Source organism: Ursus americanus, chromosome 9 (assembly GCF_024610735.1).
Source record: "Ursus americanus isolate L20-20 chromosome 9, mUrsAme1.1.p, whole genome shotgun sequence".
NCBI lineage: Eukaryota > Metazoa > Chordata > Mammalia > Carnivora > Ursidae > Ursus > Ursus americanus.
Genome location: NC_142135.1, coordinates 30,310,648 through 30,334,377, shown reverse-complemented (window position 1 = coordinate 30,334,377; position 23,730 = coordinate 30,310,648). Strand labels below are relative to the sequence as shown.

General features: G+C 33.5%; 1 protein-coding gene across 9 annotated transcripts in view; it reads left to right on the top strand.

Moving 5' to 3' along the window:
- OXR1 (oxidation resistance 1) overlaps positions 1-23,730 on the top strand; it is a 433,246-nt gene that overhangs the window by 396,847 nt on the left and 12,669 nt on the right. For 7 of the 9 annotated variants that reach the window (XM_045805802.2, XM_045805804.2, XM_045805807.2 and 4 more), the window contains 2 exons: positions 3,229-3,397; positions 4,874-5,036. In XM_045805802.2, coding sequence (XP_045661758.2) covers positions 3,229-3,397; positions 4,874-5,036 — 332 coding nt within the window. Of the gene's footprint in view, positions 1-3,228; positions 3,398-4,873; positions 5,037-15,542; positions 16,869-23,730 lie in introns of those variants that run through there. The other 2 variants (XM_045805809.2, XM_045805810.2) reach the window with 2 other exon arrangements.

The following is a 23,730-nucleotide window of genomic DNA, read 5'->3' as shown; positions in this document are numbered from 1 at the left end:
TACACACAAAGAGAGTCTTTTCCACTGTGTTCAGATACTCCTGATTCACTGTGTTCTGTCTTTAAACAATTTCTTGAAAATGCACACAAGCTCTGTAAAAACCTTTGATTTCTCCATTTTCTCTTAATTCTTGGTGTGTTACCCCATTAAATTTTTTTCACTGCACATAAAATATTATAATTGCAGTTTTTAATTGCCAAAGTTTGTAATTCTACCTTTTTTAAGAAAGTGCAATTAGACATAAAAATTTATTTCTTAAATTATTCCAAGTATCCAGAAGTTCATCATTGATTAAATGTTTTCCTTTAAAAAACACCAAGGATAAATTAAAAAACCATTTCTCGTTCAGTTTTAGTTTTTAGTACTATTTACTTATGAAAATTATAGTAATAGACTATGTTTTATTTCTAATATACAGTAACTTGCCCTTAATACATACTGGATTAAATGGGGTATAGTTCAGGTATCTAAGCTAACATTTCTTATATTCTATTAAAATACTGATTCCAAATAAATCCAATTTGCATATGAACTTCTTAAACTCAAAAGTAATGTATTGCTAAAATACATATAAAATTGACCATAGTAACCATTTTTAAGTGTAAAATTTAGTGGCGTTAAGTACCTTCACATTGTTGTGCAACCATCACCACTGTCCATTTCCAGAACTTTTTCATCTTTCCAAACAGAAACTATACCCATTAAATAGTAACTCCTCCATCTTTCCTCCCCTTTGCTCCTGGCTTCCATCATTCTACTCTTTGTCTCTCTGAACTTTTGTCTCTATACAAGGCACCTCATATAAGTGGAATCATACAGTGTTAGTTCTTTTGTGTGTGGCTTATTTCCCTTAGGAGAATGCCTTTAAGTTCATCTATGTTGTAGCATGTTTCAGAATTTCCTTCCTTTTAAAAGCTGCACAATATTCCAGTATACAGTTGACCCGTGAACAACGTGGGTTTGAACTGTGCAGGTCTACTTATGCTCAATTTTTTTAATACAGTACAGTCCTGTAAATGTATTTTTTCTTCCTTATGATTTTCTTAACATTTTCTTTTCTCTAGCTAACTGTATTATGAGAATACGGTATATAATACACTTAGCATACAAAAACGTGTGAATCAGCTGTTGATGTTATTGGTAAAGCTTCCAGTCAACAATAGGCTATTAGTAGTTAAGTTTTTGGGGAGTCAAAAGTTGTACTCAGATTTTTGACTCGGGGGTGGGGGGTCCGTGTCCCTATCCCCTGCATCATTCAGTGGTCAACTTTACATACCACATTTTCTTTATGTATTCATTTGTTAATGTACATTTGGATGTTTCTACCTTTCGGCTATTGTGAATAATCCTGCTATGAACATTGGAGTACAAATATCTGTTCGAATCTCTCATTTCAGTTTTTTTGGATATATACCCAAAAGTGGATTTCCTAGTTCCTGTGCTAATTCTGTGTTTAATTTAATTTTGAGGAACCCCCAATCTGTTTTCTACAGTGGCTGCTTATTTTATATTCCCACCAACAATACACAGAATTTTGGTTCAGTTTTTAAAATACCTGTACTGAATTTTCTTTACACCATCTTTTTTAGATATCCTGATGATATTCCGTAGATGTTAATTAATTTACTCAAAGAAAGTTCTATAAAAGATTGAATAATTCTTTTTTAATACCTTTTTCTTTATTCAGAACTAATGACTTCATTAAAGAACATTTGACAAATATAGGAGATTTTTAGATAATTTATAAAAATTACCTGAAATTCATCAATGAAATAATCATTATTAACATTTGGTATATTTATCTTTGATTTTTGGTGTGTATGTGTATATACATACACATTTAAATACAGATGTATACAGTTTTGGTATTTGTATCCATATGTATTTTTTATATAAAATTAAGATTATACTGTTGTATCTTTTTTTCACTTAACATTTTATGTCATGAATAATTTTCCATGTCATTCTAGTTTTTTGAAAATATGGCTATTAATGGCCCTGTATTTTAACCATTTCTATACTGTTAAGACATTCAGTTGTTATTAACAATTCATATTGTTAAGTATTTCCTATCTTGGGTATTATAAAGAATGCTAGTGTGAATGTCTTTGTTTGCTATCTTTGTGTCTGATGGTTGCCTTATATTTTGAAATCTTTGAAAAAAATAAAGTGAGGGGTTCTGTTTAACCTAATGTGGTAGAATGCTTTCATTTTAGTGGGTTTGTTGGGGTATGGGATTAGATGAGGAGGGAGCACCTATTATGACAAAATACTAAAGGAGAAAAATTGATAAGTTTAGATATAGATGTACCTGTATTATCATTTGAGTTCTTTTTGAGGGGAGAGGGAATGAAAATTTAAGTAACTAATTCTAAGTAACTTGAGGTTCCATAGTAGGGAAGTATTCCACATTTCTGATCTTTAGTGACTTTATAATATAACAACATGGTTTAGTAAATATACAACTGTGGAAGATAATTATGGGGAAAATGGTAAAAGTTCACTCTTTTAATCAGATGTAAATATTGAGGCTCAAATAGATTTATGCACCTTGCACAGTACTGTACAGAAGAAGGCCATGACTAGGACCCAGTTCTCTTGATTATAAATAAGTGCTTTTTCCACAGTATGCCACCTTCATAAGGTAATAATGTCCAGAATCCTGAATTCAGTCATAGTGTCAGACCCTCAGTATACCATATGTCAGCATCTCTGCTTGGAAGAATTAGAGATAATTCATAATAAACTGTCCAAACAGAGCCAGGTTATTGTTGATTGTTCCATCGTACCTCATATATAGGGAAAAGCTTCAAAAACATTTTTTTATTAAATTTTTGTCTGTAATAACTATATTAAAGTAAACCTTTAAAGATTCTACAAATGTGTTTAGATGTTATTGTAGAAGGCTGATAGAGTATATGCAGAAATTATATACGTGCATGTAATTACTTTAATATAGTTGTTCCAAGCAAAAATTTAACGCAAGAATTCCTAAAACTTTCCCCTTTTTTCCTGATATACATAATTTCAGTTCATAACTTGGGTGCTAGTTCACGAATCTTGTTGGAAGAAAATAAAAGTTATTTAAAAGAATTCATCTAAGTGACTGTCAGTAAATTAAATTTTATTCTGTATTATCAGAAATTTGGAGGTAAACATCACTTCATCCAAATTATTTAAGCATGGTGTAGGTGAATTGAATAAGCTCTGTTTGCATCTCATTTCTAGGTTCTGCACTTTTAAAAGAAAAGAGAAGGCATCGATTACATAAGTTCTTATGTCTCAGAGTTGGAAAACCAATGAGGAAAACATTTGTATCTCAAGCAAGTGCAACAATGCAACAGTATGCACAGAGAGATAAGAAACATGAATATTGGTTTGCTGTGCCACAAGAAAGGTAAAAAAACAAAAATTCAAAAACATTATTGAGATTCCTTGAATTAAAATGATCTTATATAACACCAGTGGAAAAGCACTTTTAAAAAACAGTTTATGATTAAAACCTGACATTAAATCTTTTTTAAATTATTTTTTTAAAGATTTATTTATTTGAAAGGAAAAGAGCACATGCCCCAGGGACGCACACAAGTGCAGGAGTTGGGGGAGGGGCAGAGGGAGAGAATTTTCAAGGAGACTCTCTTCTGAGTGTAGAGGACAACTCCAGGGCTGGATCTCAAGACCCATGAGATCATGACCTCAGCCTAAACCAGTAGTCAGAGATGCTTAACTGACCGAGCCATTAGGCACTCCTTAAAATTATTTAGCTCCTATTTTGTACTTTTTAATTTACACCACTTAAAATTTTATTCCTTTTTTATTTAATACAAAAAAAAAAAGTAAATGTGTACCTAGTTTTAGTGGTAAAGAAACCTAGTTAAAATGTCTTAGGGAGGCAAACCATAAGAGACTCTTAACTACAGAGACCAAACTGAGGGTTGCTGGAAAGGAGGTGGGCAGGGGATGGGCTAAATGGGTGATGCGTATTAAGGAGGGCACTTGTTGTGATGAGCACAGGGTGCTGTATGTAAGTGATGAATCACTGAATTCTACACCTGAAACCAATATTGCACAATATGTTAACTAACTAGAATTTAAATAAAAACTTTAAAAAAAATGTCTTAGAGCAAGAAGTTCCTGAAAATATTTAACAGTATGGCCACTACCTCAGGGCAGGTAATGATATATAATCCCTTTTTAAAATTCAATTATCTATGCTAATTAACAGCCAAGAAAACGTAGGTATTTGAAATGTGTGTTTGATCCTCAAATAAGTTTATCAGGGATTTAATTATCTTTTGTAACATGTTTTGCTATAGTAAACAAAATTGAAAATGGGAGCGAGAGACTTAAAAGATTAGATCATCTATCCCTGAACCAATAATACATTGTGTATTCCTGGTATCACTTAAAAGTTAAACACATTAAATTTCTATTAACTTGGGAAAATTCTGTATAATGTCCAGGTTTTATAATATGCAGTTAGTAAATTGTTTAATCATATTTTACATAATCAGGTCATTGTGAGAATGAGGTCACAATTGCTGGTTCAGTTTCCTTTCCCATCACTAGTTTCTTTAAAGATAAAAAAAAAAAAATACCATGGATAACATCTGAGCTTACTCAAAAGCATGCCGAAGAAATCTTAGCTTTTCTCAGAACAACTTGACAGAACACAGCAGAGTAAATTTTTTTAAGTTAAGTTAATGTCGTCTTGCCATTGGGCTTCGTTATCTTTTTTAAATATTTAAAGCATAGTATATGTTGTATTTTAAATCCTCAAGTTTTGTGAAGTTATTTAACAAATATCATTTTGTAATTATAACCAGGAGCACAGAATAGTAGGTCTTTTATTAACAGTCACATGTTCTAACAGGACGGACCACTTGTATGCCTTCTTCATTCAGTGGAGTCCAGAAATATATGCAGAAGATACTGGTGAATATACCAGAGAACCTGGATTTATAGTAGTGAAAAAGATTGAAGAATCTGAAACAAATGAGGATTCTACTAATGAAGCAGCAGCCAGAGAATGGGAGGTAAGGAGAAAAATGTGAAGAATTCATTGATCTTTTTACTTTGTGTGAATTTATAGGTAGTACAGGCAGAGTACAAGTGATCTTTGTACAAAAGAGTAATTTTTAAAGATTTACTGTCCATGTGTTTATTGAACGAATCTGATTAGTAACCTTGGTTTGTTTTTTTTTTTTCTGTTTATCATTTTCCTTTTGCCTTGTAATATTAGAGAGGCAACTGATTGGCAATAAAATGACTTTTATTGAGTGCATTTTAGAATATTAATTGCTGTTTTACTAATTTTATAAAACATTTATTTCTTATCAGATTCATTTTAATATTACCTCCTGCATAGAAAAAGTGCACCAGTCATTTAACACATTCATGCCAGTTAGCATTCCTTTCTAAGTCCTTACCCCATCATTATTTTGAAATGAATTTACAATAATGCTGGGGAAGCTGATACCAATTTTACAGTGTAAAAATTTCATATGCTCAGATTTACTGAGCTTGTTTAAATGGCCAGAATAACACTAATTAACTTTCTGTAACCTCTTAAAGATACATCTTTTAATATTGCATATCATATTTTTACATGCATTGTCTTATCAAAATGATAAGGTGACAAAATCTGGTTTTTCTGTTCTGGTTGCCTGGATAAATGTCTTCTTGATCCATTAGAAAATATAGAGCAGATGCTAAAATGTGATATTAAACAGGATTAAATTTTGTCAGTCATTTGGTGTTCATGTTTGTGGTTGTTGATGTGATATGAATTTATTGTGCATGTACTTCATGTATAATGATTGAAGGTGTACATGGCATGTCTTTCCACCTGACTGTGAATTGTCTAAGTTCATTCTGTGTAGTATATACAGCATCAGTTTCCACTGTAGCTCCGATACAATGAAGGGAAAGTGGTAGCCTATACTGAGCATTGATTTTGGGTTCTTTTAATACTTAAACCAACGTTATCAATCTTCATACCAGCTTTATTCACAATAGGCCCCAAACTGGAAACAGTTTGAATGTCTGTCAGCAGAAGAATGGATATATAAATTTGGGAATATTCATAAAATTCCACTTAACTTAGCAATAAAAAAGATCTACTTGCACAGGCAACAACGTGGATGGATCTCATAGATCATGTGTTTAATTAAACCAAGCCGTGCGTTAAGAGAGTATATACTGTGTAATTGCATTTACATGAAGTTCAACAGGGTAAAACTCATCAAAAGTCCATCAGACTACCTGTTTCTAGGGGTTGAGGGAGTTGCTGGGGGCAAGAGGGAACTTTATAGAGTACTGGAAGATACTCTGTATTTTTCCTCGGTGATGGTTAGTTGCATGGATGTTTACATATGTAAAATCCCTGTGTATTTAAAATTAGCTTTAGGAGGCTTTTAAAATAGCTCAGATGATCAAAGATGGGTCTTGTACCAGGGTAGCAACAGTTGAAGGTAGAGTGGAAGGTGATGAAATTAAATTTCTTAAACAGGTATAACCTAGCTATTAAGAGAGGATTTAATGACAACTAGGTAACAGTGGAGTTTCTAACTTGGGCGACGAGGAGGGTTGCAATAATTTCAATCAAATAAGGGACTTTTCTCCTTTGGGGTTGGAGCGCTTCACCTTGGAAATAATAGACTATCACTATTGATTGATTTATTGACTTTTTTGATTCAAAGGAACTGCCTCAGTTCTTGTGGCAGATTCTGCAGGTTATAATTTCTGGAGAAAAAATAAACGTCTTCTCACCTGTTTTCAACCAGAATTAATTCAAATAAAAAGGAAATGGTAGAGAAAAAAATTAATTTTAGAAACTTTTTGCTGCATTGTCTAGGAACACTGCTGTACTATCTAAGACGGTAGCCACATCTTTATTATGTGGCTTTTGAGTACTTGAAATGTGGCTAATGCAACTAAGGAAATGAACTTTTAATTTTACTTACTTTCAGTTAAATTTTAAAATGGATACTTGATTCAATTGTTGGATAAGTTTTTTATACATTTGGAACAACTAGGATATATGAATTTACTTTTTCAACTATAAGTTTTATGAAATCTTAATAAACCTAAATCTAAACAGCATCAGGTATTTCCGGTGAAAATTTAATATATGAATTGAGAGGTGCTAATGTAAAATCTACTAATTCCTATAAATACAATAGCTACTACCCACATGTAGCTATTTAGCACTTTTGAAATGTGGTTAGTCTGAATTCAGATGTTTTATAAATATAAAATATACACTGGATTTTAAAGATTTAGAATTAAAAGAAAAAAGTATAAAATATTAATTTTCAGTGACTATTTTAGATATATTGAGTTAAATAAAAATCAAAATTAACTTTTTTTTAAATGTAGTTACTAGAAAATTTATAATTACACATGTCTTGCATTGCGTTTCTCTTGTACCATGCTGGTCTAGTGCCTGATGGTTACTAAGTGCCTAAATAAAAAGCATATTTTTTCATCCAAAGTCCATTGTTTACATTAGGGTTCACTCTTGGTGAACAAATGTTTAATGATATAAAAAGTATTTTAAATGTTAATGTTTTAAAAATGGAATTTTTTTAGAGCACTTAATGTAAAATAAAAGTACTTCAAAATGTGAAGTGCTTGCTGTTTGGGAGCTTTCTTCTGTGTCAGGGTGGAGAATAGGTGACTAGAGAATGTAGGATGAATTTATTATGGCTGCCAACTTGGACCTCAGTCTGTTTGAGTAGAGCAGCTAGTGGTACTTAGGAGATCAGTATTCCTAACTGCTATTTAGGCAGAAATATATTGCTAACCAGAAATTTATACATTGTGAAAACTTGCATATGATTAATTTACTCTGCTTCACTTTCTCTTCTATGTCCCTCCTGTCCCTCTCCCAATGTAAGCACCAGAGGGCAGGGTCTTGTCGGTTTCATACGCGACTATATGTTCAGAGCTAAGAACAATGCAAGCATGTAATTCATTGTCAATAGATATTATCTTACTGTTATTTACTCAATTAATGAAGAAATTTGGGCAAAGATTAGAATGGGATATAAAACTTTTACTCATCTTCCAAGATGGTCTGCATCCTAAAATAAGTTTTTATGTCAGTTGTAGTAAATATTTTGTCATAAATTTATAGACTCTCAAAGTTGGAATTAACTGGAAGTTCAGCCTATCTCATTTTACATTTTACACTATTCTTGGTTCAGCTTTAACATAATTCAGTGATAGTTTATTACCTCAAAGAGAAGTACTTTTCATTTTAGGACAACTCTGTTAGGAAGTTCTTTCTTACAGTGAGTTTAAAAAAATAAACGTTTGGGGCGCCTGAGTGGCTCAGTCGTTAAGCGTCTGCCTTCGGCTCAGGGCGTGATCCCGGCGTTCTGGGTTCGAGCCCCACATCAGGCTCCTCCGCTGGAAGCCTGTTTCTTCCTCTCCCACTCCCCCTGCTTGTGTTCCCTCTCTCTCTCTGGCTGTCTCTCTCTCTGTCAAATAAATAAATAAAATCTTTAAAAAAAATAATAATAAAAATAAAAAAGTAAACGTTTGTAAGTTTAGTCCGTTTGTCTTTGTTCTACCTCCTGATGTACATCAACAGCAAAAATTTTCTATATATTATGATAGTCTGAAAATATTTATTCCTTTTTAATCTTCCTCCAGGATTATTTTATCTGGTACTTCCACTATTTATTAACTCTTTGTAGATTCAACACTATCTTCATTATTACTCTTAAATGTGTTAAAACTTAATTGAAACTGTGGCACCCCAAATTACTAAAATGTGCACTTAGAATAGCAAGAAAAATTCTATAACATTTAAAACAATTTCAGTTCTAAAACATGCAAATTGAGGGGCGCCTGGGTGGCACAGTCGTTAGGCATCTGCCTTCAGCTCAGGGTGTGATCCCAGTGTTCTGGGATCGAGCCCCACATTAGGCTCCTCCACTAGGAGCCTGCTTCTTCCTCTCCCTCTCCCCCTGCTTGTGTTCCCTCTCTCGCTGGCTCTCTCTCTCTGTCAAATAAATAAATCTAAAAAATTAAAAAATAAAAAAGTAAAACATGCAAATTGAAAGTCCTATTGAAGATAATTAGAAAATACTGGAATTTAAGAATTAGAAATAATGAGCTAAGGAAGGAAGAAAGAAGTACAGTATTAGAGATTTGTATAGTGAATTCCAGAGAAAGGTGAGAGCAGCAGAAACCTGCATTCGCTAAGAGCAGGTTAGCCAAATTTTAAGGCGGTCAGAAGTAAGAGCCTCTATTCTAAGATTCCTGATTATTGGGAGAAAGAATCTGAAAATACTATGCATATAACTCAAGGTGTGTAAGAGATTCTTTACCATATATTCTTTATTGTTATAGTTTAGTCGATATAAAATAGCACAAAAACATCGGCTTACCTCGTTTGCTTTTTCCAGCCATAGTAACTGGAGTTCCTTAACTATGAATCCTTCTGCTAATAACATAATAACCTTATGTTGCAACCAGAAAGAAACTGTTTATTGTAGATTCTTCCCCTCTAGTTTCTGCCAGTGTCACCAGTGACAAGAAGTAGAGCTTGTATAGTGACGATAATGTTTTACGTGAGGCTTTGCAGTTTTGTGAAAAATGTTACTTTTTGATTTTTGATGGGGATTGTTTTTTGTTGTCGTCGTCGTTGTTGTTTTTATTATAATAATTTTTTTTATTATATTATGTTAGTCACCATACAGTACATCCCTGGTTTCTGATGTAAAGTTCGATGATTCATCAGTTGCGTATAACACCCAGTGCACCATGCAATATGTGCCCTCCTTACTACCCATCGCCAGCCTATCCCATTCCCCCACCCCCTCCCCTCTGAAGCCCTCAGTTTGTTTCTCAGAGTCCATAGTCTCTCATGAATGGGGATTGTTTTTAAAGATTTTCACTGACAAGGGAGATATTCTAATGGCATTTCAACGAAGTGTAGGAAGGTCTTGAGGTAAGGGTGCGGAAAGATGCCTGTTGACACTGTTTCCTCATGATAGTGCTATGATTTGATAAACTTACAAAAATAGAGATAAATAGTATTATTAATTTGCATATACCATCACTCAGCTTTATCAGCTTATTCCATCTGTAATCCTTCCTTTACCCCAGTTCACATTTCTTTGAGTGTTATAAATATGTTTAAAATACATGTAATATGAAAAAATTTTTTACAATTTATTGAATCAGGATCCAACTAAGCTCCAAATGTTTCGGTTAGTTAAAATGTCTCTTTAAGTCTATAAATGTAGGTTTTCTGTCTATTTCTTTGCTGTGCTTTGCTATTTTTCCTTGTAATTTTCATTTTTGAGAAATTAATTTTTTTTCTAGAATGTTGTACAGTCTGGATTTTGCTGATAACATCCCCACAGTGTTATTAACATGTTCTTCTGCCTTAGGTCTGGAGCAACCCATTTAATCATAGACTGTCATCTTTATTTTATTGATAATTTCTCTAAGCTTATTTCTTATTTGGCCAAAATCCTCATAGTAACAAATCATAATTGTTAATCTGTAATTCAGAGCCAGTTGTCCTTTTCACCATGCCAAGTACTTGGCAGAACCTTTGAATCATTTGGGGGAGCTTTCAAAAAACTTATTGCTGCAGGGTCACCTCAGACCAAATGAAAATCAGTGTTCTGTAAAGCTCCTCAGGGGGTGACGTTGTACAGTAGAGGTGGAAAACCCACTGTGCTACCCTCGGTGTTGTGTTACATATATGCCATGCTGAGACTGTGGAAGACTCTTTCAGACTATATTGATCATACTGTAGTTTAATTTTCAAGGCCCTGTCATGCAAGTTGTATAAAAATATTTTTCAAAATATTCCTCATACTTTGTGTGTTGCATCTGCACACCAAAAACATTAAGTTATTCACTGTGGAGAAAGGTTTCTTTAATCATTTTATGCCTTGATTTTTAAAAGCATGGTTTTTTGTTTGTTTTTTTTTTTTTCTTATCAATAACAGCCAGGCTGAATTACTTCAGGCATAGCTACCTTACACACCAGAGGATTTTATCACATTGCATACTCAGAGGCACTACAAGGAGAGGGAAACCAAGAAACATATCACTCTGTAAGTCATTGATCTGTACCTCTTGAACTTGTCCATCAAATACCCTTTAAAGTTTGATGTACTTGACAAGTACCCAAGAGTCTAGGAGTATAGTCTAACACAGCAGCCACATATTATAATAAGCTTAAAATATCTTTGAAGCCTATTTTATCCTTAAGATTCATGTGAATTTTGCATTCATCTTTTTAATTTATCTGATGTAACATAAAAAGAATTTTTTAAATTTCTTATCATGTAGTAGAAGTGGTGCTACAGGAATATATAAGTCTGTTTTAGCCTGTCACCAGGTACCACAGGGCTCAGTGACTGCACCCCCCCAGGCTCTCACCCTCGACCCCAAATACCAACTTGAGAGTCTCTAATAGACTCTAATAGTCTATCAGTCTAATAGTCACTAATAGTCTTAGAGACTCTGTTAGAATCCTGTGAAAGTTTTTTTTGGGTTTCAAAGTGTCATAGGTGTTGGGCATGCCAGTCTTGCTGCTTGAAATCTCAAAAATGGAGCTTTTAAAGCTACCATTGCTTGTTATCCCACTTCCTTTGAGTTGACTTTCACTCCTTTTCGGATAAGAAGTGGCAAAAAAGTTAATTTTATACCACTTACAATTCAGTGTCTTTCAAATTCCAAACCTACTAATTAAGACATCCAGTGCCCCTAGGATGATAAAACCAATTCAGAAATTGACTTTATTAAATTAGCTTTCATCGATTTATTTCGAAGTTTACCTCCCGGGTTTATACTTGTTGATTAAATTTTAAAATATGAGTTTACTAGTATTATGTGCCAGTAGATTATATGGCATAATAGTATTTCTTATTCTTAAAAGTAATGATTATAATTAGAAGTATATCATGCGGGTTTAGTTCTCATTTCTCATTTGCCAAATACTTGCCAAAGTATTAATAAAAATATATTTCATTTGATTTTTGGTTTTTGAGATGACTTCAGTTATTTGGTGATTATCATTTCTTAAGCTGTCAGATATTCTGATATTCGTTTTATTAAACAGAAGGATTTTTTTTAATTAAGGCAAAAGTAATGCTAACATTGAAATTGAGGCAAAATTCCTTATCACTTCTCAGCCTAGCCAGTAAAATCCATTCAGAATTGATTTTGTTCAAAATGAAAGTACTCGTTATGTCTAAGTCACTAAATTGAGTGAGAGGTCATCTATCTTAGATAAAGACAATTAAAGAAAAATATACTTTTTAAAGTTGATCATATCACATAGTACTACAAACCATAACTCCAAAAGTAATTCAATAAATCTGACAAAAGGATAGAAATCAAAAGCATTAAAAACAATTAGAATTTGGGGGACTGTCAATATATCTGTTGCAGACACAGATTTCTTAAGTTCTTAAAGAAGTATTTTCCAAATTAAACAAAACAATTAGAGTATATGAGTTAATACAAATTGTCCTAAATAATATTTCTATATTAAGTATTATTTAAATCACTTTATTGAGGTAGGATTGACATACAAAAATCTGTGCATATTTATATATACAGCTTGATAAGTTTGAAGACAAGTATACATCCATGAAACCATCACCACACTCATAAATACATCCATCATCTCTAAGAGTTTTTTCCTACCCGCTTTATAATTGTTATTATTATTTTATGATAAGAACACAACATAAAATCTACCCTCTTAGCAAATTCTCAAGTATACAGTACAGTATTATTATAGGCACTGGGTTGCAGAGTAGATCTCCAGTTCGAGACTGTTCATAAATTTTCTTACATTATCATTTGGCACTCAGTAACGCCTAACATGGTCTGTTTTGACTAATAAAAATGTTAGCTTAGGATGTTATCTACCTCAGGAAAATTTTGAACTAATGTTTTGATTTGTTGACATTCTCCCTTAGTAACTAGCCAAAAGTTATAGGTACCAAATTTCCATTAAAAATACAAAATGTTATTTAATATGGATTGTGAGAAGAGACAGAATGGATGAATGACAGACTAATTTTTTTAACACGCAGAAGTTAATTGTATTTCTGTATACCAGCAATGAACAACTAATTAATGATTTTAAATATTAAAATTCTAAAATATTACCTTAAATATTGAATAAGGTGGATTTTGTATAATTGCCCCTGGTAAACCACTCCCAACTCAGAGGAAATCAGATATAATTTCAGCACCAATAAAGAAAGTAGAGGAAAAGAGATTATTGAGTATCTGAATCATGAGAACAGGTTGAATTATAAATTATGTTCACCCTTTAAACTGGTTATGTTTTTAAAAGTGCTTCATTTTAGGGGCGCCTGGGTGGCACAGCGGTTAAGCATCTGCCTTTGGCTCAGGGCGTGATCCCAGCGTTGTGGGATCGAGCCCCACATCAGGCTCCTCCGCTATGAGCTTGCTTCTTCCTCTCCCACTCCCCCTGCTTGTGTTCCCTCTCTCGCTGGCTGTCTCTATCTCTGTTGAATAAATAAATACAATATTTTTTTAAAAAGTGCTTCATTTTATAGTCTGTCATTTTACACTAATGGTAAACTGAGATCTCTTTCAAGCTCTGGGATATCTAGAAATATTTAAATGACCTAATTATGTTTTCTTAACTCTATGAAAAAAAAGGGCAAGAAGGAGATTTACTGAGCTCATTTTTTTATGTCTGCTAAATATTGTGTTTATTAATTAGAAAGTATTTAGCTTCAAGAAACAAAACCATGCTCGGGGCGCCTGGGTGGCACAGCGGTTAAGCGTCTGCCTTCAGCTCAGGGCGTGATCCCGGCGTTATGGGATCGAGCCCCACATCAGGCTCCTCCGCTATGAGCCTGCTTCTTCCTCTCCCACTCCCCCTGCTTATGTTCCCTCTCTCGCTGGCTGTCTCTATCTCTGTCGAATAAATAAATAAAATATTTAAAAAAAAAAAAAGAAACAAAACCACGCTCAAATTGTATCAGGCTTGTATCAGTTGTTTTTTAATTGAGGTGTAATTGATACATAGCATATCAGTCTCAGGTATACAACATAATGATTTGATATTTGTGTATATTTCCAAACAATCACCACAGTAGGTCTAAAGTTAGCATTTGTCACCTTATATTGTAATTCTTTTTCTTGTGATGAGGACTTCAAGATACAGTTTCTTACCAACTTTCAAATATGCAATACAGAATTAACTATAGTCACCCTGTATGTTAAATCCAAGGGACATATTTATTTTAGAATTAAAAGCTTGTAGCTTTTGACACACACCCCCACCCACCCACCCATTTTGCCTACCTCCAATTCCTTGCCTCTGGCAGCCACCAGTCTATTTATCTGTGACCTTGGGTTTTATTATTGTTTTAAATTCCACATGTAAGTGAGATCGTAAAGTATTTTTCTCTGTCTGACTTCATTTAGCATAATGCTCTCAGGGTCCAACCATATTGTTGCAAATGGCAAGATTTCATTCTTGTATACAGCTGAATAGTATTCCAGTGTGTGTGTGTGTGTGTGTGTGTGTGTGTGTGTGTGTGTGTGTGTGTGTGACATCTTCTTTATCCATTCATCCATTAATGGACACTTAGGTTGGTTCCATATCTTGGCTATCGTTAATACTGCTGTAGTGAACACAGAGATGCATATGTATTTTTGAATTTGTGTTTTTCTTTTCTTTGTATAAATACCCAGGGGTAGTATTTCTGAATCATATGATATTTCTATTTTTAATTTTTTTGAGGAACTTCCATACAGTTTTTCATAATGGTTGCATAAGTTTACATTTCTAACAATAGTACATAGGGGTTCCCTACATCCTCACCAGCATTTGTTCTTATCTTCTTAATAATAGCCTTTCTAACATGTGTAAGGTGACATCTCATTGTGGTTTAGTTGTTTTTCAAAGTATGATCCCCAGACCATAAGCAGCAGCAGCATTATTAAAAATGCATATTTTCAGACCCCATTCCAGTCTCCTTCATCAGAAACTGGTTTTGGAGCCCAGCATTCTGTATTTTAACAAATGTTCCAGGTGATTGTGATGCAAGCTAAAATTTGAGAGCCACTGGTTTAGATCTATAAGGACCCATCCTTCCCAGATAGAGAGCAAGACTTCTCAGAAACATGGCTGAAAAGATACTTGAGCAAAATCAAAGCTGTATTAGGAAGAAGGTGCAGAGATGGGTGTTGACAGGATAACCAGCAAAATAAGCTGCCCTGTGCTTGGGGTATGTATGTATGTATTTCAGCCACATTTGGGTACATATATAATATTTTTTATTTTAGAAAATCTGGCTGGAAGTAATAATAGGTTTCCAAAACGGCAGCCCACCACAACCAAATTATGTAATGTTGTTGGGGTGTGCCATGACAGGGGGAGGTAGTGACCACAATACACTCTATGTGTAATGTGTGGTAAGATGCGTGTGGGGATAGAATGTACATATGAGGGACTGTGGGAGAGAGATCTGAGGGTAAGTGTGGTGGGGCTGGTTGGGGAGATGGGGGAGTAGCTGGTGTGAGTGGGAGGGAGGATATTTAGTATGGAGTGTGCTGTGTTCTGTGCATGTACATCATGGAATGTGGGAGAAGATGTAGAGCTGTGGGTGTGGTTCAGTGTGTGTACAGCTTTGTGTGAACACACAGCAAGGTGTCTGGGGAGGAGCTGGTTTAAAATGGAAGAAATATTCAGGCGTACTATTATGCATTGATATTCTACTTAAAATTGAGTTCTAGGGAGTTTTAATTTACAGCCATAATATTTAATCTTCAAAGTTCACTTCTTTGGTTATATTCAGCATACTACTGATTAGTGAAGTCTATGTAGGTATAGTAATTATAAGTACCTTTTCAAGAAATTAGGTATTAGAAAATGCAGTTTAAAAATGGACTATATATAGGGGCGCCTGGGTGGCACAGCGGTTAAGCGTCTGCCTTCGGCTCAGGGCGTGATCCCGTCGTTATGGGATCGAGCCCCGCATCAGGCTCCTCCTCTATGAGCCTGCTTCTTCCTCTCCCACTCCCCATGCTTGTGTTCCCTCTCTCGCTGATTGTCTGTATCTCTGTCAAATAAGTAAATAAAATCTTTAAAAAATAAATAAATAAAAATAAAAATGGACTATATATAAACAGGTGAATTTTCAGGTCACTTGAATATTTGTATAGGATTTCTTTTTAGTGGATTGGCTTCACTTTTACATAGGCATTCTATAAAATTTGAGGGTTGGAGGGTCCTCAAAGGATGTCTCATTGCTTAAAAATTGCTCACAGATGACATTTTATTGGAATTTTAGATTTAAATAAAGGGTAGATGTATGACTGCATGAGCAAAACAACAAAATATTAGTTGAAATCATTTGTGTACATTAGGAGGGACTCTGGAAACTGCACTTAGTACTTTTTTATGACAGATATTTTTAGTGTATTTCTTAGTGTACTGGTGTTTGCAAATACATGCTCTGTGTCTTTAAACTTTTGAGCCTTTTTTTTTTTTTTTTTTTTGCACATTTGGGTACAGTGCAACCAAACTTCAACATGGGAAACCTCCTTTTCCCTCCCTGGCTTTACAGTCTCCACTCAGAACTATCTTTGCAATGGATACTACTTAGTGATTAGCTCTCTGTCTTGTCAATCAAATCTTTGTCTCTAGCAAACTGTTTTGTCACTGTAGTAGGGCTCTTGTGCTGAAAATTTATCTTTAACAGAGGAAGAATGCTTTTTAAAACAGTCCTTATGAGATTTGTTATAACTTAATTTGCTCTGGAAAGGAAATGTCTCGTCTCTGGTATGGGAAAAAAGGGAGAAGACATCAACCAATTAATCATAAATACACTCTGGTAAATTTTAGTCAATGATTTCAATTTCTCTGTTTACTAGTCTTTTTATGGTGACATGATGCAAAATTATACAATTTCTGAAAGTTTAAGCAGAGGCAATATTTATAGAATACAAAGTTGTATGATTACAGAAAAGTACCTTTAAGTTTTTTTCTGCTAACCCTAAATATCTTCAAAAAGAAATGAATAAGAGACTGTAATTTTGTTTTGTAAAAGTATTTCGGCTTTCCTATTTTATATCAACAGGAAATTATCAAATCTTTATTGCTGCCTTAATTTTTAATTTAAGCTGTTTTAGGAAAATATTCAGAATTTTTTTCTTAAAAATAAGTTGAGTAGAACAATCAGAGTGAATTAGCTTTAATTTTTATTGACTGAATCCCAAACTAGATACATTTATAATATTGTGTATTAAGACAATTATTTTGGTAATCTTGAAAAGGCTTTTTTAAGTTATCCTAAATTTCCATCAGTGCTACTTAATACAAAACTTTAAAAGATACTCTCTCTAGTCAAGAAAAATCTCAACCTTATTATTTTGAGAATCCTTTTATTTTTCAGTAAAAATATGTGTGCATTATTTGTTAAAAAATGTATTGCCAATTGTTCTTTCTGTTGTAATTCAGGATTATAACTTGCCTTATGAATATTAATTTTATTTTCACTGTAATTGTGGGTTATCCAAATAAAGCTAGATACATACTTAGAACCAAGAGTGACTTTGGAAGATGCCCCCAAAGCAGCTTGCCACCTATGAATGTTAAGCATGTAAAAATACCAGAATTGTTTCAACTGGTGTTTTTATTGGGCTTGAGAGTACGTTGTTACGTCTTTTTATGTTTAAGTTGAATAATTTCAAATTTTTGTTCATGTGACACATCATCACAGAGGGATGTGGGCATCTGATTTAATTTGTTAACATTTTGACCAGATTTATCAGAATAGCCAGTTAACACAGCTTTTTTTTTTTTTTCAACTAAGAACAGTGGAGCATTCGTGTATTTTTTTATTTGCAGTTCAAATAAGTGTTTATAATTAGTTTACTAAGACTTTAATACAGTTTAATCTTCTAAAAAACAGGCAAACCCAATTGTGCCTGTTTAGAATTTTATGGGTCATCATAATGTGCATCACAAACTTACCACACTCAGCGCTTCCTGTTTTTACCCTCATAGGAAGCTCTTACGTGGTTTTGTCAGACAAGAGTGCATGCTCCTTACTGGTCTTCGGCTTTGCCCGTACATACAGTTTATATATTATTTCATTTAACCTTCACAGTAACCTTGCCGAATCAGCTTTACTCCCCATTTTAAAGATGAGGAAACAGGTATGAAGTGGTTACTGAACTAAGGTGTCATGGAGCACAGAGACAGCTTGACTGTCACATTCCTTACCTCACCAGGATGTATTTCAGAGGTTTTAAAAATCAGACAATACAGTGTGATGTGTTTTGACGTGTAGACAAGTTCACGATCTGATTTTCTAGTTGTTTTTCTTGCTTTAGAGTGGATACCCTAGTAGCTGTAAGGCAGGAGAAAAGCTTAAGAAAATAAGGTTTAAAAGGATAGCAATTCTTTTTTTTGTAGATTGAGATTCCCTAATAAGACTTTGCCTGAAAAGGGTTTCTTGTGCTTTAAAACCAAAAATAGAAAATGATTCTTATAGAATAACAAATATTTTGTAGCTTTTCACAATTCATCATATCCGTTACTCAACTGATTAGTAGAATGGTATCTATAAACCTCATTGATAAACTCTCTTATAGCTACTGTTAATATGGCTATTTATTTATGTAAACCAGGACAGTTTTCTAAATGCTCAGGTATATAGTATCATAATTCACCTTATAGTAACTGTGTGTTAACCAGATGTTCATTATTTTCATTTTACAAATGAGTTAATTTAAGGCTCAGAGATATTAACTAATAACTAATACGTAAAATATGCTCCAAAATACATGGAATGAAGTTAAACCTTTGCCATTTAGCTTCAGTGAGAACCGTATTGATGAAGCATGCTTAACTTTCCCGTCTTTATTTTTTTAAGTCCAGTTTAGAGTTTATTCTGACAAACAACCTAAACTTTAATTTCTAACTATTTATTTGAAGCTATTTGTATATTTATTGTAACTGTATGCTGTATCCTGGCTTTTTAATGTCTGTCAATAAATTGTAATTTGCTTGAGCGTTATAAGCCTATTTTATAATAAGAATTTAGGCTTATTCAGATTTAAGTCACAAATCATTACATATAGCAGCATTGTTTTATCTCAATATTTCATTAATTTAGTCAATTTTTTTTATATTAGGCCCTCATATGTGACAAGACAGATTTTTTTTTTGTACTTAGGCTTTCATGTATGAAAACAGGAGAAAAAAATCCCATGATAAATTATTTACATCTCCGCAAGAATAAGACCATAAGAAGAGCTACTTTAAATGTAAAAATCTTCCAGTGATTTTGGCTCAAGATAATAATCATGTTAATGAGAAAAATAATTACTTCTAATGCTGTATACTAATAACACTATATTATTCTAAACATTTAACATCATTTAATCCTCATTGTGAAAATTGCTACTTTCATCTCCATTTTAAGAAACAAAGGCAGTATACTACAGCCCATAAGGGTCAGAGCTATGGTTTGAATCCAGGCATTCTGGCTTTAGCCTATGCCCTTAAATTCTTTACACTCTCTCAAAATCTTGACAACATAATCAGGGGAAGAGAATTAACATTTATTTTATATATTTAATGTGTCAGTGTTTATTTTGATATATGTCTTAAATGTATTATCATTTATTTCTCATAAAGTGCTTAAAATATTATTTCTGTTTGAAAGACATAGAAATGGAGTGATTAAATGCAGTTGCTCAAGTTCACAAAACTAGTAAAAAGTAGAATTAAAATTAAGGCAGAGGTCTGTACCCAGACCCAGTATTCTTTCTGCTATACTGTGTTGCCTACCTATAGTACCTATTCACAGGAAATTTATTGACTAGTATTTATATACATCTTATTGTATGTGAAACATCTGCTTTCTAGTCAACAACCTAACTGAAAAGATGTATGCATATATATTCAGTGTAGAATATTTTTTCTTTATTCATTTGACTTAGTAGTTGAAAAGCATATTTATTGCATATGCAAGTTAGGAGGCATAATAACAAAATGAGTATCTATGATCCCACTACCCAACTTAAGAACTAGAGCATTACCAAAGCAATTTATCAGCCTATATGTTCTTTCTCTCTCTGTGTTATTTCATGTTTTCCCCAAATTGGTAACCACCTCCCCAAATTTTGTGTTTATCCTTCCCCTGCTTTTTTCTAATTAATAGATTTTATTTTTGGAGCAATTTTAGGTTTACAGAAAAATTGAGTGGAAAGTACAGAGCTCCCATATACCCCTCCCCCCGCCAACATACACACAGTACTCCTGTTATTCCCATCTTGTATTGGTATGGTATACTTGTTACAATTTATGAACTAATATTATACATTATTATTACCCAAAGTCCATAGTTTACCTTAAGTTCTATTCTTTCTGTTGTACATTTTATGGAATGACATATACCATTATAGGATGATACAGGATCGTTTCACTACCCTTTAAGTTCTCTGTGCTGCCTCTTTTTATCCCTCTTTACCTGAATACCTAGTAACCACTGATCTTTATCTTGTTTCTGTGGTTTTGCCTTTTCCAGAGTATCATATAGTGGCCATCACACAATATGTAGACTTTTCAGAATGGCTTCTTTCACTTAGTAAGATACATGTGAAGTTCCTCACTGTCTTTTAATGGCTTGATTGCTCATTTATTTTTAGTGCTGACTTAATATTCTATTGTCTGGATGTATCCTTTCACCTATTGAAAAACATCTTAGTGACTTCCAAATTTTGACACTTATAATAAAAAGCTGTTTTACATGCAGATTTTGTGTGAACATAAGTTTTCAAATCATTTGGGTAAATACCAAGGAGCATGATTGCTCGATTATATGAGTATGTTTAGTTTTGTAACAATCTACCAGACTTTTCCAAAGCAGCAGTACGATTTTGCACTGTACCAATAGTAAATGAGAATTCCTGTTGCTGCACATACTCACCAGCATTGATGTTGTCAGTGCTTTCCATTTTAGACATTCTAAATAGGTATGTAATGGTATCCCATTATTTTAATTTGTATTTCCCTGATGACTTATGATATGGAACATCTTTTCATATTCTTCGTTGCCATCTGTATATCTTCTTTGGTGAGATGTCTGTTTAAATGTTTAGTTCACGAGTTGGGAAATATTTCATCTGCCTCTATTTTCTGGAAGAAACTATAGAGAATTAGCATGATTTCTTCCTTAAATGTTTGGTAGAATTTATCAGTGAATCCATCTGGATTCACTCCAGATGCCCCAGAGCTAGAGGTCATAACTTTCTTTGTAAGTACAGAGTACAGAGTCAGCTACTATAGTATATGCATTGTTGCTTTGCAAAAGTCAATGTAATAATGGCACAAATGGAAATCTGTCCAGTTTATCCATATTTTTATTCTTATGTCTTTCATAGCATCCAGCAAGTTTTCATAGCTTTTTATAGAGTATTTTGATGTTTTCTGGTAACTAATTCATTTTAGTTCTATAGAACTGGGCCTCATACTTTCTGTTTTGGAAGATTAATAATTATTAATTAAATTTCTTTAATCGATATAGGCCTACTCAGTTAATCTATTTTTTTGTGTGTGTAAGTTTTGGTGGTTTGTCTCTTTCAAGCAGTTGGTCAGTTTCATCTAGGTTATCAAAGTTGTGGATATTGGGTCATTTATAATATTCCTTTGTTCTTTTAATGTCCATGGGATCAACAGTGATGGCCCCTCTTCATTTCTTTTCTTTTTTTTTTTTTTTAAAGATTTTATTTATTTATTCGACAGAGATAGAGACAGCCAGTGAGAGAGGGGACACAAGCAGGGGGAGTGGGAGAGGAAGAAGCAGGCTCACAGCAGAAGAGCCTGATGTGGGGCTCGATCCCATAATGCCAGGATCACGTCCTGAGCCGAAGGCAGACGCTTAACCGCTGTGCCACCCAGGCGCCCCTCTTCATTTCTGACATAATTCTTTTAGTTAGCTTGGCTAGGGGTTTATCAATTTATTGACCTTTTCAAAGAACTGGCTTTTTGTTTCATTGATTTTTCTCTATTGATTTTGTTTTCAATCTCATTGATTTCTGCTCTATTTTTTTTTATTATTTGTTTTCTTCTACTTCAGATTTACTTTGTTCTTTTTCTAGTTTCCTAAGATGAAAGCTTAGGTTATTGATTTTAGATCTTTCCTTTTCTTACATATGCATTCCATGCTATAAATTTTCCTCTAATTCCTGTCTTTGCTGTATGCCCAAATTTCAGTACTTTGGAATTTTTTTTAATCTAGTTCAAAACATTTAAAAATTTCTCCCAGGACTTTTTTTTTCACTGTGTATTAATTAGAAATGTGTTGCTGAAAAGTATTTGGGGATTTCCCACTATTTCTCTGTTACAGTTTGTAGTTAATTCTACTGTGGTCTGAGAGCATACTTTTTATGATACCTATTTGTTAAGGTATGTTTTTTGAACTAGAATGTGGTCTATCTTATTGAATGTTCCATGTAAGTTTGAGAAGAATGTGTATTCTATTGTTGTTGGATGAGTAGTCTGTACATTTCAATTAGATCCAGTTAATTGAGGTGTTTTTTCCATTCAACTATGTTCTTACTGCTTTTCTGCCTGCTGGATTTGTAAATTACTGATAGAGGAGCTTTGAAGTCTCCAGCTGTAATAGTGGATTTATATATTTCAAGATTATGTAATGAGTATTCTTTTCCCCTGATATACTATGGAGAAAATAAGATTATTCCCCTTTTGAGATTGACTTCTTATATTTATTGTTCCAAAAAGCTAAAGCAGCATACACATAGTATAATTGAATGGTTTTGAGTGGTTAACAGGTTTCTTTTTGACGAAAAGAACAGTGAATATATCTGCCTTCTCATGAACATCTAAGTCACCCGCAAATATACATAAGAGGAAGTAATTGTAAATATAAATTTATTGAAATCAAAATTTTGATAATATGTTCTACTTTCAGTTCACTGTGGATTGCATCTTTTTTTCCCTCTATTCTGTTTTTTGGCTAATTTATGATTCTCTATTTGCTTCCTTTATACCTTATTTATTACAGTCCCATGAAGTGTTATTTTTGAAAGCAGTAATTTAGGGCAAAAAGGAGCAAAGTTTTAACATAATCCAGGTCTTATTTTGTAATAAAGACATTGTTGTGTATGTATAGAAGGTTATGTGATTTCAAGGATGCTGTTGTATGCCTTTTTGTTAGCTACAACAACTTTGATTTCCTCCTTGGTAAACATATTTTTGGGTACCAAAGTAGGTATAAACGGCATTGATTAGGTAATATTTGTCTTTCTACTCCATTTCCCTTTACTAAATAAGTAAGGGATAAAAATGGCACATTCACAGCTATCTATCAGACTTTTGTTAGTTTGCCAGGAAGTTGGGGGAAGTTTTATTTTGTTTTTGGGGTAATCTTGGGGAAATACCCAACATCCTGGAAGGAGGACTATTAGACCGTAGTATTGGTCTTTATGTCTAGCAGAAGAACATGTTCTTACTCATGGGACTGACAGAAACTGTACATTTTCTCTAGCTTTAGCTTTTGTTCTGTACTGGTTGTTGATGTTAGTCCCTTTGTAATAGAGATGGATGTATTTATCCTACCCCTACATTTGTATTCTGTGAAAATAAATGCTTAGGAAAACACTTTCTCTGTGTGAGAGTCCTTTGTCAAGACTGAAAAGGCTGGAGAGTAGCACTTAATTCTG